This window comes from Nipponia nippon, unplaced genomic scaffold (assembly GCF_047370975.1).
Source record: "Nipponia nippon isolate SJK-2023a ecotype South Korea unplaced genomic scaffold, ASM4737097v1 scaffold_6, whole genome shotgun sequence".
Lineage (NCBI taxonomy): Eukaryota > Metazoa > Chordata > Aves > Pelecaniformes > Threskiornithidae > Nipponia > Nipponia nippon.
In genome coordinates, this window is record NW_028262380.1 from 57680540 (window position 1) to 57698013 (window position 17474).

Sequence of the window (17474 nt, forward strand, 5' to 3'; positions counted from 1 at the left end):
ACAAAAAAACACAACACCCTTTTTAATGGGTAAGCACCATTTGTTCTTTGCATTTTTATATTTTGGGGGTCACTTTCAAGGTGGTGTACTTGCATTTTGCCCACAGTGCTTTTCTCTTTTAGTAAGGGAGTATCAAGAGCGCTTACTAAAATCACTGATGCTGCAGGAAACGGTTTGGAAGACCATGCAGTCACATTTTTCAATGTCTAATTACCATTGTAGGGATTAAATTTTAGGTTGATCAGCTGGAGAAAGTGTACTAAGGTGTATTTCACAGGGCTGGAGAAGTTACCCTGGAAACCAGTTGGGGAGGGTGTTTGTATTGTGTGTTTTGGTGTTTTTGGTTGTGGTTTTTTTTTTTTTTTTTTATGGGGAAGGATAAGAACTAAAACCATCTTTCCTCTAAAATTTAGGTCCAGCTCTGAGGAGCCTCTCTGTATTGTCCTGCATTTGCCAAGCAGTTACTTAATCTAGAGCTGGGACATTGCTCCAGGTTAGTCCTTGTTTATGGAAACAGAAAATGTTGGTGTATTACCTAGAAGTGCCAGCTTTTGTATTTGCGAAGGCGGAGAGGGATCATCTGTATTTCTTTTCCTCCTCAGCCCCGATAAAAATAGATTTTTGCATACGGGGCATTTGAAAGTGAGTTCTATGTCAGGAGCAGTCACTTTTTGGTTTTTTTATTTACTAGATGGACCTATGTGCTTATGTTTAAGGAAATCTTTTAAGCGTTGACCAAGTCCCAGCAGAGAGTCAGCTTTTGACACCACCCTCCCCTCCCACAGCACGCCCCCGCAGGAACCAATTTTGCACTTCGCCGTGTTTACGGCAGCCGCCCCCAGGCTCTGCAGACGAGCGGCCGCAGGCTCGGGGTGCTGTGCCCCCGCCGCAGCGCTGCCATCGCCGCCCCTCTCCGGCGTGGGGCTGGCGGCGGCGTGCGGAAACCCCCCGTAAGCTCCGGGCCCCTTTTCCCCCCCCCGTTACCTCCAGTGGGCCGCGGCGCGGCCAAAGCCGCTTGGGCGCCGCTAACGGCCGCGGCGGGAGCGGAGCCCGGCCCCGGGGCGGACCGCTACCCGCCCACACCCCCGGCGGCGACGGGGCCAAGGCGCCGGTAGGCCTCACCTCCCGCCTGCCCGCCCCCGCCATCTTAAGCCGCTACGCGCGGGGCGGGGGGAAGAGGAGGAGGGCGGGGGGCCCGCCGCGGGGCGCGACGCCGCCTGAGGGGATGGCGGCGGCGGGCATGGCCGCTTGGACGTGGCTGCTGCGGGCCCCCACCGCCACCGAGCTGCTGCTGGCGGCCCTGTGCTGGCTGGGCTGCTACTGGCTGCTGCGGCGGCCGCGGGCGCCGCCGGGGCTGCCGCCGGGCCCGGCGCCCTGGCCGCTGGTGGGCAACTTCGCCTTCGCCCTGCTGCCGCCGCCGCTGCTGAGGAGGTGGGCGGTGGAGGTGCGGGCCGGCGGCCGGGGCTCCCCCGCCTTCTCCCCCCACGTCTTCCTCACCGGCCTCACCGAGATGTACGGCAGCGTCTTCCGGCTCTTCGTGGGCAGCCGCCCCTTCATCGTCCTCAACACCTTCGGGGCGGTGCGGGAGGCGCTGGTGCAGAAGGCGGAGGTGTTCAGCGACCGGCCCTCCGTCCCCATCGTCCTCATGATCACCCGCAAGAAGGGTAAGGGCCCCCCGGGGGCGGCTGCCGCAGCTGGCGGCGCAGCCCCGGGTCCGGCGGGGCGGGCGGGCGGGCGGGCGGGCTGCTGGGGTGCCCGGCGGGCCCCGCTGGGTGAGATGCCGGGCGCTTCGTGAGCTGCCCGGGCGATACTTCGCGAGAGCACCGGGAGCTCTCCGGCTTCGTGGCCCCTGGGCCGAATTTCTGAAGAACTGTTACGAATTACAGGCTGAACTGTCTGCTCGCTGCTTGCTCGTCGTGCGCGTCCCTTGCCCTGCGGGTGACAGAAAACCTACAGAGGGAAACCCGCCCCGCCTGTGGGTGAACTCGCAGCATCCCTGTGAACTTGGCAGCGCTGCCGTGGGCGCCGCAGACGGCCTCACCGCCGCCGAAACGCCTGGTCCCTTCGCCTCTCTTTACAGTGAAGGGAGTGGCGGTGGTGCGGGGACTTCAGGAACAGCTAGTCTGTCACCCGGGGGCTTTCTCATTTTAGCTGTGTCGGGAGAAGACATTTCGAATACTTTGGCAGCGGTATGAAATAATTGTTCGCTTCCCCGGTTCTTACTGAGGTAACGATGGCTAAGAGCAGGCTGCTGTGGAGCCCCGTAGCTGCGCAGCCTGTGCTGCCTGCGTGCAAGCCACTGTCGCTGAGATGTTTGCAGGTGTGTTATTCAGCTGTCAAAACTTCCTGAGCATATTTGGGTGTTTTTTTTTTTTTTTTTAATAGGTCAAAGGAGAGTTTACTAACTTTTGCAAAACGGGCATGAGGAGTTTAAACACATGATGGCAATATCGCAGTTAGAATTTCTTCATGTTTAGTCTTTGGGTCCGTTACAGATCTCAGTGTTTGTGGAACCTACCTTTGCTTCTTCAGTTTAGAAGGGGTAGCCCAGGAGGCTTGTGCTACCGTGCCAATGGTATTGTGAAACTTGTTTATCTCCCTCCCCACCCCGAGGCCAGGGAAATCTATTGGTTGAATGCCTGAAACATTTTATCTTCAATTTTTTACTGTACCAGAATTACCCCAGTAAAGATAAGAGGAAAGCAAGGGACCTAGATCGTGTTTACTAAAAAGCAATCAGGTACCATTGCTGTAATTGGTTTAAAGGATAAAAAAATAAATTATTAATTATACTGGTTTAATGATACTCGTCTTAGACAGATCTTACTGGCATGTAGTTGTTGTTATAGTGCGAGAATATTTTTAGGTACAGTACATTTAGCAAGGACTGGAGGAGGAAAGGGGAAGAGCAGTTAGATCAATTTTAGCAGTGCTGCAAAACCACATGTTCAGCCTCGTGGTGGATTTCTTTTTCCTTGAATGCTCTGAATTTTGTGTTTCTTGTTTTTTGCAGACAGTTCTCTGTTAGACTTTTTTGAACACAGTGACACAAGAGTAGCCAGGGCAGTCGATGCGTGCTACTTACAAAGAATTCATGTAAATACCTGAATAAAATCTCTGATAACCAAGGTAGCAGTTCCCATGGTTGGATGCTCCAGGGGAGTCAAAAGTGTCAGGAGCCTGTTGTCCGGAGCGTGCTGCGGCCAAGTGCAGGGACCGTGCCTGCCTGTGTTGTGCTGCAGCAGGGACGTTATGTTGCTTTACATTTAGTTTTCTCTGGAAGGTCACCACAGCTACATTCAGGTACAAGGCCTGTTATGTGAGGGTTGTCCATAAAACGTACCGAGCTGTTATGTATTGCTTACATTAGCTGGTGCAACAAGTTGAATTGCCGCAGATGTGAGAGTGTTGTAGAATGAACCACAGGGGTCGTGTATTTCGAGTACACAAAGGGAAAAGTCAGTGAATATGGGCAGTGTGGGCCTGCCTGGCCCCCACGCAAGGAGGTTCTCCAAAAGCCGCTGGAAGTCGCAGCTGCTCTGGGTGAGCTGGCTGGGGTGTAGCGGTGGCACGTAGCAGGTGACCGAACCTCTGTGGTGCTGCATTTGTGCTACTGTGAAGGCAGTTGCTGCAGAAGCAGTTGGGTAAGGGGTGAGCGATATAGGTTTTCTAAAAGCTTTGTATTTTCTTTTTTTTTTCATATGGTATAAGTACAACGTAAATATCTAACCTCAGTTTTCAGATATTGTCCATAAGAGCTCTGGGCTAACTAACAAGTGTTTCTGTTTGTGTGTGGTTCATGGGGGAGATAGATGGGTTACAGCACTCAAACTGGAGGCCTCTTAAGTTTGGTGTGGAAGCCTCCTGTGCTTAGTTTCAGGAGTTCATGGGTGAGACTTCGCTACAGATCAGGGCAGCCACAGTTGGGCTTGTATGTACTAGGAAAGGAATTGATAGAAGCGGGATGATTGTGTAACTTCAGATCTGATGCTCACGATGGGTACTACAACGCTGGGACGCTTTGAGTCAGTAAGTGTCCATTTCGGATTCCTACATCTTCGTTCTGTAAACAAACTACCTGGTGTAAACTTATGGGGCTATTTTCTTTTAAGCTACCTTTTCTGTTGTAGTTTTGCCTTTACCCTGAGCTGACCTGCTGGGTATGTTATGGAAGAAAGAAGGGCTTATCTCAGCTGTGTGTGGCTGTATTGCTTGTAAGATGCAAATAAAATATTGTGCCCAGGGGAGAGCAAGTAGAAGCATCAGAAATGGCAAATACTGCATTTCAACAACTGAGTAGCGAGGAAGGGAGGCATTCTTGGCTGCATGGGAGGTGTGGTGAGAAGGGACAAGGTAAAGGTCAATTCTTAATCAAAGGCTTCTGCACATTTCTCTTGCCTGCAGAACGAAAAATACTAGACTGGGGGGAAAAAGTAGGTTTTGGTATTTTTGTTTTAGTAAAACATTTTTGTATTCTATAGTTATGAGAGGTAGCAAAGACTCAGTCTCTAGCTTGGATGGAGCTTGAGTGGTCGTCTGCCTTTATAGTCCTGCCCTGTACGCATCCAGATGTGGACATCGGACAATACAGATGATAATGCTATTAAACATCGTGAATTCTGTTTGTCAATGTTCCCAATATTGCAGCAACACTAAAGTTAGAAGTGAGAAATTTGGGGGTGGGGAGAGAGTTAGCCTTTGCCAGAACTCGCTTCTCGTAAGGATTTGAATTTTTCCTGTAAAAAGGGAGAATAAAAGAAACTTTTTGTTTTTCTGTGTGTTTGCTGCTTTTTTGGTTGTATTGAAAGGTTTTCATTATCAGTTCATAGAAATTAGCCCTCTGTAATGAGCATGAAGTCCTGGTTATTCTGGGTTCCTGTTGCTTGAGAATTTGTTACTATATTTTCTTCATTTTTTAAATTTTGGTTTTGGCTTTTTTTGTTGGTTTTGGTTGTTAGTTTGGTGTTTTTTTTAAGAATACAGTTGTCTATGCTGGGTACGTTGACTTTTCAGGTCATGCAGAGATTTGGTTTGAAAACAGTGAAGTACCATTCCATTATTATTGCCTGGCAGTGATCCAGTTGGCAGTTTTCTTTCTTCTCTTATCTTATCTCTGTTATTCTAACTTTATGCTCTTCTTCCTCCTTAATGTGTCTGCTATGTTATTCTTTCCCAATTTGTGAATCAATTATTAGTATTCTGCAGTAGTTTGGGGTTTCAGGATTTAGAGGACATCACGCTGTGCAGCCGTGCCCTGTGCAGGACTGCTGGAGAGACTCTCTGAGCGCAGGGAGGTTTGTTGTTGGTGTCAGCCTTCCTGTGTGGCTAGGAGAGTCGTCTTTACATTCAAGATAATAGGTCTCTCTTCTTTTATGAAGGTATTTGGATACTAAAACTGATTTTCCTAAAGGCAGAGAGGGGAAGAGATTGTGGATGTATAGTCTGTTTTGGAGATGTTTGTTGTGGGATAGAAATAGTGATAACATCGTTTTGTTCCAAGAAATCTATGTTTCTTCCCTACCTCAGCCGCAAACCTTGAAAACCCAAGTTGGTTCTTGGCTAAGTTCAGCCCCAAATAAGCCTGTTTTTTCACCTGCCTTACTTGAGGATACCAGTGCTACCAGGAAACATTACTTGAGAAAGGGAATCTGAAAAGTTTTTGGTTCTGTTTTTAAATTGCCAGGCAGTAGACATTTGAATAGATTTCCTAAGGAGTGTCTTCACGCAGAGAAGAGGAAGTTCAGCTGATTCTTTGCTTGTTCTGACTTTTCATAATTTTCTGCTATTTTGTTCAGGGCTTTTGAAGCTAGGTCATGTGTTTCTATTCTTTGGTCTGTTGTTACTACTATGAGTAGATAAAGTAATCAGAAAATCTGGCTAGAAAGATTACCAGCTTTATGTTACACTGAACTATTTATACCTTTGGGATTGCAGACCCTTCTAAGTACAGTTATCTCATTTACGTATCTACAGATTTCTGTTTCTAGCTATAGATTTTTTATTTGTTTATTCTCCTTTTTGCATTAGGGGCAATGAACATTACCTACATTTCTATTACAACTTAATGTTAAGTACAGGAATATGGTGTGTCTTTTCTGTTGCTAATTTCTTATGGCCATTTCTCTTTCTTTTAAATTTAACATTAAGATTTGCAGTTGACAGAAGAATTGATGTTGATTTTATAAAGTAACTTTTTATTTTCAGAAAAAAACAGATGTGGTGTCACTTTACTAGAAGAACAAAAGCAGAACTAGCCCATATTTTAATGACTTTTAAACTTTCTCAGGTTAACCATGGAGTACATTGGAAATAGCAGGTTGTGTATTTTGTTACACTGCGGTATCTTTGGTGTGGTCTGTTAATTCAACGAAAGAGATGTTTTTGTCTGTAAGCGAGCAATATTTATACTTGAAGCTAAGGCATTTAATTTAAATGGTGTTTCAGAATGATACAATCATGCAGAATGCATGCCTAGAGGCATCAAAACAGTTGAGATGCAAATCAGGCAGGTTTTTGCCAAGTGGCTCTGAACCTGTCTTCACCTTCCCAGTTTGTTTGCAGCATGCGGATCCTGTATTTTGATTATAAGTTAAAGAAAAATCTTGCTTGTAATAGAAATATGTACACATGCAAACAGTATTGAGAAGTTTGTATAACATGAAGGGGAAAAGAAGTGCAAACCAGTTTGTGTTTTAATGTCTTCAGTTCTGCCTCGCTGAAGGAATTAATGTCTCAGGACATTGAGGAGAAAAGGCTATAGCTAACATATGTCCCAGAGTAACAGTTCCTACAAAATTGTTATCATTTGTGATAAAGCATCTACAGTACCTTTTCTTCATCTGTTAGTGTCTTGCAAAGAGTAGTAAAACTATTGATATAACTGTTATATTCATTTCACTGTTTGGGAAAAGGAAACAGGATTTCCCAAAGCTATTACAAAGAACCTTGTGTTCTACCTTTAGCTCCTAGCCCAGTGCTTGGGATAGATTTGCCATTTATTGTTTCCGTCTCTTCTGGCTCTTGGGTTGCAGGCCTGTCTAACTGTTTCTTCTTGAAAACAGAGCATTTTGGTTTCAGACTCTCCCTTTCTCTTCCAGGTGTTATTTTTGCACCTTACGGCCCTGTCTGGAAGCAACAGAGGAAATTCTCTCTCTCAACACTGCGTCATTTTGGAGTAGGGCGACACAGCTTAGAGCCTAAAATCATTGAGGAGCTGAAGTTTATAAAGGAGGAGATGCTGAAGCATGGAAAGGATTCATTTAATCCCTTTCCGATCATTCGCAACGCAGTGTCCAATGTTATCTGTTCCATGGCCTTTGGCAGGCGTTTTAACTACGAAGATGTGGAGTTCAAGACGATGCTGAAGAACATGGCCCGTGCACTAGAGCTGAGCGTGAACAGCTATATGATTCTGGTCAATATCTGCCCTTGGCTGTACTACCTTCCCTTCGGGCCTTTCCGTGAACTTAGGAAAACAGAATTAGATATTACTGCTTTTCTGAAGAAAATAATTGCACAGCACAGGGATACACTGGATGCAGCAAATCCCAGGGACTTCATTGATATGTACTTCATCCATGCAGAAGAAGAAAAGAACAACAAGGAGAGCAGTTTTAATGAAGACTACCTATTTTTTATCATTGGTGACCTCTTCATTGCAGGCACAGACACTACTTCCAACACATTACTGTGGTGCCTGCTCTACATGTCTCTCTACCCAGACGTACAAGGTAAGACTATTTTTATTCTAGGTGTTTTATTCCAGACTGTAAAGGTCTAGATGGATGTTCAGAAACAGAAGCAAACAGTGACAGTAGAGGAGTCATTTGGAGTGCAAGTAGTACATGTGTACATGTAATTTGAAAGGTTGATAAGTAATCAGGCATTTTCTCTCCTGCTCTGCTATGATGATCTCTAGGTTAGTGCTGTATATTAACTATCTAAATGGCCCTTTAGTCCATGCATTTCTAATGTTTTGGGACAACTTCATCTTTCCCAAGCAATTCCAGGGAACCTTAGCATGTTTCAAAAGCTTTGGCAATTATGGCATTCCAGGCCTATAGTAGTGATACAAGATATGTGGGGTACGTAGTGGTAAGGTCTGCTTTTATGCCTCCCTGAGCAGGGAGGTTCTTGAGCCTAGCAGCAGAGTCTGGGGAAGTGAAACGCTACCCACTCTAGAGGAAGATCAAATCAGAGACAGCTTAAGCAAATTGGACTTACACATGTCCACGGCGCCAGCTGGTCAGTGTCATTGCAAGGCCTCTCCCCATCAGTCTTGAATGGTCATGGCAGTTGGGTAAGTTGCTGATGATGGGGGGAGGAAAGACACATGGAGCAACGTGGCCCCAAAGGAGAGGCAGAGGGAACTGGGCTTGTTCGGTGTGAGGGAGAGATCACTGAGGGGAGACCTTATGCTGTCTACAACTACCTGATCAGAAGATGCTAGGAAGATGGAGGCAGCCTCCTCTGAGGTGTGCAGCGGAGGGAAGAGAAGCAGCAGAGACAGTCTACAACAAGAAAATTCTGATCAAATACTAGGAAAAAAAAATTGCCCTGTGACGATAGCGAGGAGTGCAACAGATTACCCCGAGACTTAACAGAATCTCCGACTTTGGAAGTATTCAAAACTCAGTGGGGTATGACCCTGAGTAGTCTGATCTACCCTCAGAGTTGGATCTAACTTGGAAGATGACTTTGCTTTGAGTAAGGGTTTAGATCAGATGACCTCCAGAGAGGTTCCTTGCAACCCGAATTATTTGATGGTGCTATGATCTGGTTACTGTTTGTGACAGAGTTCTACAAAATGACTTGTAGATTTTTGTGGATATGAAAAATACCAGTGGTGTTGGAGAGGTTACAATATGAAAATAGTACTTGCTAGAGTTGTATTTCAGGACTTCTTAGGATAAATTTCCATTGCCAAAGACTTAAAATTAATTTTGGTTAAATATTTTTCTATACTGAGTCTTGTTACAGTACATGTGGTTGCAAAGCCAGTGTTTTCTTTAGTACTCTTTAGCAAATTTAGATGGTTGAATTTAAGAAAAATAAAGCAATTGATTTATTAATTTATTAGCAGCTTCTCCTAAAGTCCTACATAGCAACTGATGTCCACTAGAAAGTTTGTTGGGTATATGCGGACTGGAAACCTTGGCAGGATGGACAGATTCTACTTAGGTAATTCTGCCTCGGTTTACAGTAGTAGAAACATTTCCCCAAGAGACCACTGCTTTGACCAGACTTCTTTCTACTCTGGAGTGAAGAAGGGTAAACCTCAAGTTATCTAAAACCAATATAAACGTGGAATGCTTTTATCAAGTATTTGAGATTTTGAGGTTTTCATGTGCTGCAGCTGCTTTGCAAATAAGCAAATAGATACTTGTTTACAGCACCTATCTGGAATAATCTGTTTAAAGAGGTTAAGATAATAGTTTATTGCACAAAATCAACCAAATTGTTGAGCAAAGATTGCAAAATAGGGCATCAGTTCAGTATATGGGAGAGAGAGTCCACTGGGGACAAATGTAAAACAAAATTTTATTGCATAGGCTTATTCTTCTATTTTTAATGGTTGTGTGTTATCACTGCTTGACTTGGTAGGCAGTTACATGAATTAGATATGTTCTAAATTACACAAATGAGATCTAGAACAGTTTTGTGTTTGTTTTTTTTTAACCCCTTTCCCTACTGCCTGGTACTGTACATGTATGTGCTAGTCAGCTTTCTCTCCTGCTGATCGCTAACAGTTTTATTGCCTCTCTCTGATTTCCCCTTTCCTTATGCTGTGGCTGTTGTCAAACAATATAAACAAGCTCGGTAGTACAGCTATGTAATGTGATTCTCTTACATAAGGAATGGGATACTAGAAGAATCCTGATTGCCTGGGAGTCTTTTTTTTTTTTTTTTCCTGGTAGTATGTTTCTCTTACCGCTAAAGGAAAAACCTGAATTGCGTAACTTTTAGCAGTAGCAAATGTTGCAGACATAGAAAGGTAAACGAAGGGCTATCAGGGGAAAAAATTGGAAAGAATGTATTTGTCTGTGGAAGCCAGTTTTGCTTTTTACATGGAAACAGAGAAAGGTGGGTGTGCGCGTGCATGTAGGGAGGCAGTGGGGAGTATTTGGTTTGGTCTGTTCCCTGGCTTTGTTTTGGTCTTTGACTTCTGAAAATCTGTGAGGTTTTTAAATGCATGAAATGTAGTGGAGCGGTTCAAATGACGTGCTGTTAGCAGAGATCTCTTGAAGTCTATGTTTTTGCAGTTGGTAATGTGAGCAGCAGTTTGGCTGCTTTCTGTATAGTTCTGCATATCTTTACAAACTCCGAAGAAATGTTGTTCAGGATAAAATGCTGGTGTGACATTTGACATGAGACAGTCTCCTTAATTTTTTAGTTTTTTTTTATATTGAAAAGTTTACTCGTTTAAATTACTCTGGACATGCATATCTGAATACAGGGCTATAATGTGTCATTAAAAAAAGTAGCAAAACCCCACAAAGCAGGTACTCGAGAGCCACACCATTAGCAAATCTCTTGCTCTCAAGGTATTTTTTACTCTGTGTTCCTCATATGAGAACTTGTTTTCCTAGCAAACCCAGTAGGTGGCAGCAACTGTTCGTTGAACAGAGTTTGTGCGATATTTCTGAATGCTTCTCTGAAAACAGAGAAACTTTTTTGCACTGAGCTTTTATTTAACCTTGAATCAGTGCTAAGGAGAGAAAAGAGCAAAAACTCAGTGTATCAGCAGCCTGGGTTCCGACTCTTGGAGAAGGCAAGCAGGACAACCATAAAATATTCAGGATATCAAGGGTAAAAAATGAAAACTGACTTTTATTATTTTTGATTAATGGTTATTTTTGAGGTCTCCTCTTTCAAGGTTGTCTTTTGCTGTGTAGCCAGATTCCAAGTTACCTGGAAGAAAAGGCGCATCATCCTGTACATGTGCTGGTTTTGGCTGGGATAGAGTTAATTTTCTTCACAGTAGCTAGTGTGGGGCTATGTTTTGGATTTGTGCTGGAAACAGTGTTGATAACACAGGGATGTTTTCGTTATTGCTGAGCAGGGCTTACACAGGGTCAAGGCCTTTGCTGCTGCTCACCCCACCAGCGAGCAGGCTGGGGGTGCACAAGAAGCTGGGAGGGGACACAGCCAGGACAGCTGACCCCAACTGACCCAAGGGCTATTCCATACCATATGACGTCATGCTCAGCCTATAAAACTGGGGGAAGAAGATGGAAAGGGGGGGATGTTTGGAGTGATGGCGTTTGTCTTTCCAAGTAATCGTTATGTGTGATGGAGCCCTGCTTTCCTGGGGATGGCTGCACACCTGCCTGCCCATGGGAAGGAGTGAATGAATTCCTTGTTTTGCTTTGCTTGCATGCGTGACTTTTGCTTTGCCTAGTAAACTGCTTTTATCTCAACCCATGAGTTTTCTCCCATTTACCCTTCTGATTCTCTCCCCCATCCCACCGGGGGGGGTGAGCGAGTGGCTGTGTGGTGCTTAGTTGCTGCCTGGGGTTAAATCATGACAACGGGTGAAGCAAATCTTGCATCTTGGAAACTTCTATGAAGAGAATTACTTGTATGCTGAGCCTTTAGTGAGATGAAAATGTCAAACAAATATTTTGACACTTTGTGCCTCACGTGAATGAGAGGGGAGATAAGCTCATTAACTTCTGTTTTTCCTTTGCAGAAGGGCTGTGTGGGGGAAGGAGCATCTGCTGCTGCCTTTTGGGAGAACGGGGAAATAGCTGAGTTTAGGTTCTGTGAATAGAAAGTAGGAAACAGCAATAACAAGTTAAGTGGCTAAAACGCTTGCAGTAACAGCACCAGAATTCCTGCTCCAGAAAGAAGTATCGACAGCAGCTGCATGAAAAGCTTTCCCATCTTTTCATCACCTTTCCCAGTTCTGAGAACTGGATCTCCCCAGGGACAGAGGCTGGTTCAGGCACGCACTGCACGCAGTCTTTTTTTGTTCATTTTTTCAATGCAGGCCAGAAGCTTGATGTTTTCACTATTCAAATTACTGTATAGTTAAACTCTTAAACTAAGATTATGAATACATTTGGAACTGGAACAGAACTTTTCCTGGACTTTTCCAATACAGAAGTGCTAGCAATGTCTGTCATCTCAGTAGCTTTACTCTTGACAGTTGTCAAGATTGTACTTGGGTATTTTGTTCTTAACTGAGTCCGTTCTTAAGGCTTATGTTGGCGTAGTTATTTCAGCTAGGGATCGCATGTCTTGTAGTAATTTTTGACAAATCTATGTAAACAATGAAGCATAGGCAAATGAAATTGCAGTGTTGTTTTCTCACATATTGTGCATCTTTTTTTATTTTTTCATTTTTCTCACTCCCTTTGAATAGAGAAGGTTCATGCAGAAATTGAAGCAGTTCTAGGACGTGACAAAGTTCCCTCTCTTACCCACAAGGCTCAAATGCCCTTCACAGAGGCAACCATTATGGAAGTGCAGAGGATGACTGCGGTTGTTCCCCTTTCTATTCCTCGAATGGCCTCAGAAACTGCTGGTAAGCCTTTATAGAGACTTGCTAATACAGCGTTTCTTTTGTGGATGAAGATCTGATGGGACATCTAGTGAGAATTTACGAAGACCTCATTTATGTATTAGACATGTAACCCAAGTATGTAAAATGCTATTTATAGAGAGTAGGTGGGCTTGAGATACTCCTCTATTTAAGCAGCATGTCTGACCTAACATCCAGAAGTTTTCTAATTTAGAGCAATTTCTTTTCTCGGGGTCAGCTTGTGTTGACTGATGTGCTTAGTGATAGTTGGCAGCTAAGACTCCACCTTTGTACCTGAAAGAGCAGAGTTGTTTTTGGCCACCTGACACAGAGGTCTGAAAACATCAATTCAGAGCAATTAGTTTGCTAAAGCTTGAAAGACATACCATTGAGCTCCACATCGACAGAAAACAATAATAAATATCCTTTTCCAAGTTATCTTGTTGGCTATATGTTTTAATAAACATAGCTGAACACTGGCTAAAGTTATGGGAGGTAGCAATACTTGGCTCTCAAACCCAGTACTGAATTGTTCTGCTTTTTAAAATGTTTTGGCTTGCAGGACAGTGAGGTACAACAAGCTGAAATGAGACTAGTCACTTCAAAACCCTTTTGTGATAACAGTCCAAAACCTGTCCCTCTTCCTTGCCTCTACTTTCACTGTGGTGGGGCTCTGTGACAGCACAGGAACAGGAGGAAACCGGGTCACAGCACTTCCATGCAGCAGAGTGCATTTCTAATGATTGCTGCTGCCTTTTCCCCACAGGGAGCTGTTGGTGTAACTTGATGTCTTGCCAGCTGCTCTGCCTATGTGATTCTGACCGAGGCAGGCTAGCAGAGATCACCTTTGCCTTAAGCTCCTACTACATTTGCAGCCTGCGGCTAGGGAGCCGTATCATTTTTGTGACATCTTCTTGTCGTCTTTTTAATAAGTGTAAGTCTCCTGTGTTTACTTCTAGCGACTTGTCAGGTCCTCTGTCTCTGTGCTTTTGTTTAAAGTGCTGCAGGGATATACCATTCCGAAGGGCAGTGTGATCATACCCAACTTGTGGTCAGTACACAGAGATCCTAACATTTGGGAGAAACCAGACGAATTTCAACCATCAAGATTTCTGGATGAAAATGGCCAGCTAATTAAGAAAGAGGCATTCATTCCTTTTGGAATGGGTAAGATATCCACATGCAGTCAGCGCTGGTTGGGGGTGGTGCTGGTGTTTCAAGTGTAGGGCCTTGAAGGCGTGAGATGTGAGTCGCACACAGGACCAGCTACAGAACTTGTTTTATTATTACAGTTGGTGGCTTGCAAAATGGGTTGGGTTCCTAAAAGCTCCAGTTGCCAGGCAGAAATGAGAAATGATGAATTGTTCTTTGATGGTACTTTTCCTATGGATGTAATTGCTGTTAATATGAAGCAGTACAGCTGAGCAAGGCTTAGACTCAAATACGGGAGGCCAAAGCTTCAGAGTTCATAGTGTAATAGTAGCTTGAGCCTTTCTGTGTTTGGACTGTGCTAGCATAGGAATTGCGTGTGTGTTAACAAATGGATCAACAGTATAAAAAGAGTAATATGTCTTTTCTAACTGTTCTTTAGGTAAACGTGTGTGCATGGGAGAGCAGTTGGCAAAAATGGAGCTGTTCTTAATTTTTGCAAGCCTAATGCAAAGTTTTACCTTTTTGTATCCTGAAAATGCTGCAAAACCATCTATGGACGGAAGGTTTGGTCTGACTTTAGCTCCATGTCCATTCAATATAATAGCTTTGAAGAGATGACATAACATCAAAAAAGATTCAACAAAGAAGTACTGCACTTTTAAAATCCAGCTTTATTTTGTTTCCAGTTTATTTTGTTACTTCCTTTCCAGAAAAACACCAACTGCATAGGCTTTCATAGTCGGTGAGAATGATCCATTTACGCTTCTGGAAAGAGATTTTTTTTTTTTTTTTGTCAGCTGTTGCATTCCACAAATGAACTGACAGCATAGTTTGCAATTTGATATTAAAACTTGCTGGGCTTAACCCGTCTGTTACTAAGCTATTACTGTCAGTTTGTCAAATACTAATTATGGTCCAAAACATCTGTTAATGCTTTAGCAAATAGTAATTGTTATTTTGGTAAAAGCAGTGCGTAAACATTTAATTTACCAAATGAGTGAAGGACATCATCTAATACCAAAAGGGTTAATGAAGGAGAGGGTATTAGCATTTTCTGTGTAAAGAAACATTATAACTGAGCTTAAATAATTGACAAATACTTTTTGGAAATGACTAAATGACACTTTTAACCTTGGAGGGTTCTTTCTTGCAAGTAACTCATAGGTGTAGACTGGATTGAATCAGTCGGGATTCCTGGATCCAAACATTCTTGACTATCAGGGCTCACTATAAACTCTGAAAACTCAGACTTGGAGGCCAAATGAATCCTTGAGTATACCATATCCTTAACATGAAAGGAGTGTGCAGTGTCTGCATGCAGATGTTTTATCTCAGAATATAAATGAGAGCAGATTTCCCTAACAAGAAACAGAAGTCTGCTCTCTCTGGTGCCAAGCAGATATTCAAGACATCTGTGCTGCCACTTCTCATTCGCTGGTTTCCCCACATCAGCAGTGGCTGCAGTCTGGATGAGACCAACAGCCCGCTCATCGGGGGAAACTCTACGTGTGTAATCCTGAAGTTGGGGCTTGCACTCAGGTTTTCCATTTACAGGCAGTGTGGACAGTACTGCCACAACCAGTTTGGCTTTGGGAACTGGAATCTTCAAATACGGCATTGATACGGCACTACAGATGTAGGTCTTATACATTTAGGCATGGAACATGAGGAATCTGGCGAACTTGAGGTTTGAATATAAAGGCTTTCTCTTTGTTATCTTCCATATGGAGTAAAAAGATCTGTAGCTCATACAATATTAGTGTATCAGTACCTTACTCTTTTCACACGCAAAATTTTAGTGCTGTTTACCACTATCAAACCAATTGCCAAGGAAACCTGTTGTTAGGTGTTTCAGAAGGGGGCACTCAATCTTGCCTTTTATTTGAAAGATCTCTCAAACATGGAAAGCGATCTTTTGGGGGGCATGTTACAATTAACCTTTAAATAATTGCTCTTAATCATCCTTAAATCTCTTTATACACCTTTTGATCTAGCAGAATTTCATATCAGATGAAATAAGTACCTACGTACTCTCTTAAGGAAATATATTCCCGCCCCCCCTTGGAGATCTAGAAAATACTAGCAGTCTTCCTCATGTCAAGTTTACAAGAGTGGAGTGTGAAATTGACTGTAAACTGGAATTGGGTATTCCATAGCAGAAGCTAAACCTGCAGTGTAAAAGAAGAGTCAACTCTTCAGCTTTACATTCACCTCTGGTTTTGTCACTTTCTAACTTGAAGTATTAAAAGCCAGGTAAGTGCCTGGCAAAGACTGTAAGTAGTTATTTTGGATTTAAATTAAGGTTTTCTGTTAGCTGTTTTCAATAACAGAGGGGCTTAATTTCTGAATGATGTATTTGGTTGGTCAAGTACTCCACTGGTTGTGTGAGGACTTCCAGTTCTGGTATGGGCTAACTTTTGACTTCACAGGTTAGCCCATGCTCGTGTTAAGTTTTTTCTTTGTATGAGATTTTTTGAAAACCCCATAGCACAATAAAAACTGGAGTTTGGTACCAATGCTAGTAAAATTGCACTAAAAGCTGGCAATCTTGAAGTAATAAGCACTTATTTCTTTAACTTTATATTTTCCAATGAATAAATAGATTCTGTACAGTTGGGATTTTTGTCTGGAAATCCTTAAAATGGTGTATGGTTCATTGCAAAGCTAAAATTAAGTGCTGATAATATTTATCTTTCTGTTGAAATGCTTCTTTAAGCAACATAATGATGTTGGTGTGCAACTGATTGCTTATATAAAATATGCGTCCTTTTGATCAATGAGGACACATGTGAAAAGCACTTTAGTATTTTTTAACAGATTCCAAAGAAGACACAATTCGCATAATCCCCTAGTACGTGGAATTGTACATATTTGTGCTCGTTTTGCCTGCTGGGTTTAGTTTAAAATGTCGCCTTTGAAAACTATCCTTCGAAAAGTATCCTTCTACAAATAGTACTTTGAGATGCGGTTTTTGATGATACCTATAATCAAATGCTGCATAGCGCGACAGGCTAAAAATACTGATGTGAAGGTGCAGCCATGTCAATGTCTGCTAGAATGCAAGATGCTGTTGGAAATGACAATAATATTAGACCTGCCTTTCATGCCTTCCAGATGCACTGAAATTTTCACAGGATGCCATGAAAGTAGCTAAACAACAGCATAAAAGCAACGAAATGTTTGTGGTTTTAAAAGTGTGTTGCCATCTTTCGTAAACTGTAAGTAAAGTGGTAGCAGATTTGGTTTGTGTTTGTAAATGTATACTTCCCCTCCCTTTTTTTTAGCAGAGGAAGCATCTCTAATGCCTTATTGAAAAAGATATGTTTATATAAGTGGATGGCTATTTCTGAATGCTGAAGATGTCTTTGTTTCCAAAAAGGACTTCAGACTTTGCTTCAGTGTAATTTTATTTTTAATAAAGTAATTCCCAAGAAAGTGTTTGAGAGCTTTGCATAGTCATTTTAATGAGTTCCATTTGTTGACTAAGCTTGTGGTGTTTGGTGTTTTCCATCTCACAAAGAAAGCTTTTGAGTGAGGAGATGTTACAAAATGTTTTGGATGAGGAGTGAAGGAGGTGGGGGAATAAAGTGAAACTGGGAAAATACAATGCCAGGCATGTTAGGAGCACATGATAGAAAGAGTATGTCTGTTCATTCTCCCAATGCAGTTTTAAAAACACTGTTACTTGGAATAAAAGGAGGAGAGAGAAGAGTGGAGGTGAGGAAGACAAAAGGGCGAATGAGTTGCTGCCAGGAGGAGATGCACAGCCTGAGGAACGAGGTGGGAAGGAGAACCA

The 17474-nt window shown here is 43.1% G+C and overlaps 1 protein-coding gene across 3 annotated transcripts; it reads left to right on the forward strand.

Moving 5' to 3' along the window:
• The first annotated feature begins 975 nt into the window (after window positions 1–975).
• CYP2U1 (cytochrome P450 family 2 subfamily U member 1) lies at window positions 976–17114 on the forward strand. Of its 3 annotated transcripts, none has more exons than XR_015700026.1 (6): window positions 976–1664; window positions 7098–7730; window positions 12368–12529; window positions 13526–13693; window positions 14118–15931; window positions 16793–17114. XR_015700026.1 is itself a non-coding variant. In XM_087737534.1 (5 exons), the coding sequence occupies exons 1-5, from the start codon at window positions 1226–1228 to the stop codon at window positions 14294–14296; spliced, it is 1581 nt and encodes a 526-aa protein (XP_087593660.1). In that variant the 5' UTR covers window positions 976–1225; the 3' UTR covers window positions 14297–17114. The 3 variants fall into 3 exon arrangements, 1 of the variants encoding a protein (XP_087593660.1); XR_015700027.1 differs by having other exon boundaries at window positions 16966–17114; XM_087737534.1 differs by having other exon boundaries at window positions 14118–17114.
• The last annotated feature ends 360 nt before the right edge of the window (window positions 17115–17474 follow it).

Bases quoted from the DNA above. Each gene is read 5' to 3' on its own strand.
- CYP2U1 (XM_087737534.1), top strand. From the start codon at position 1,226: ATGGCGGCGGCGGGCATGGCCGCTTGGACGTGGCTGCTGCGGGCCCCC. The intron at 1,665-7,097 runs GTAAGGGCCCCC...TTTCTCTTCCAG, and splicing joins CATGATCACCCGCAAGAAGG to GTGTTATTTTTGCACCTTAC. The intron at 13,694-14,117 runs GTAAGATATCCA...ACTGTTCTTTAG, and splicing joins ATTCATTCCTTTTGGAATGG to GTAAACGTGTGTGCATGGGA.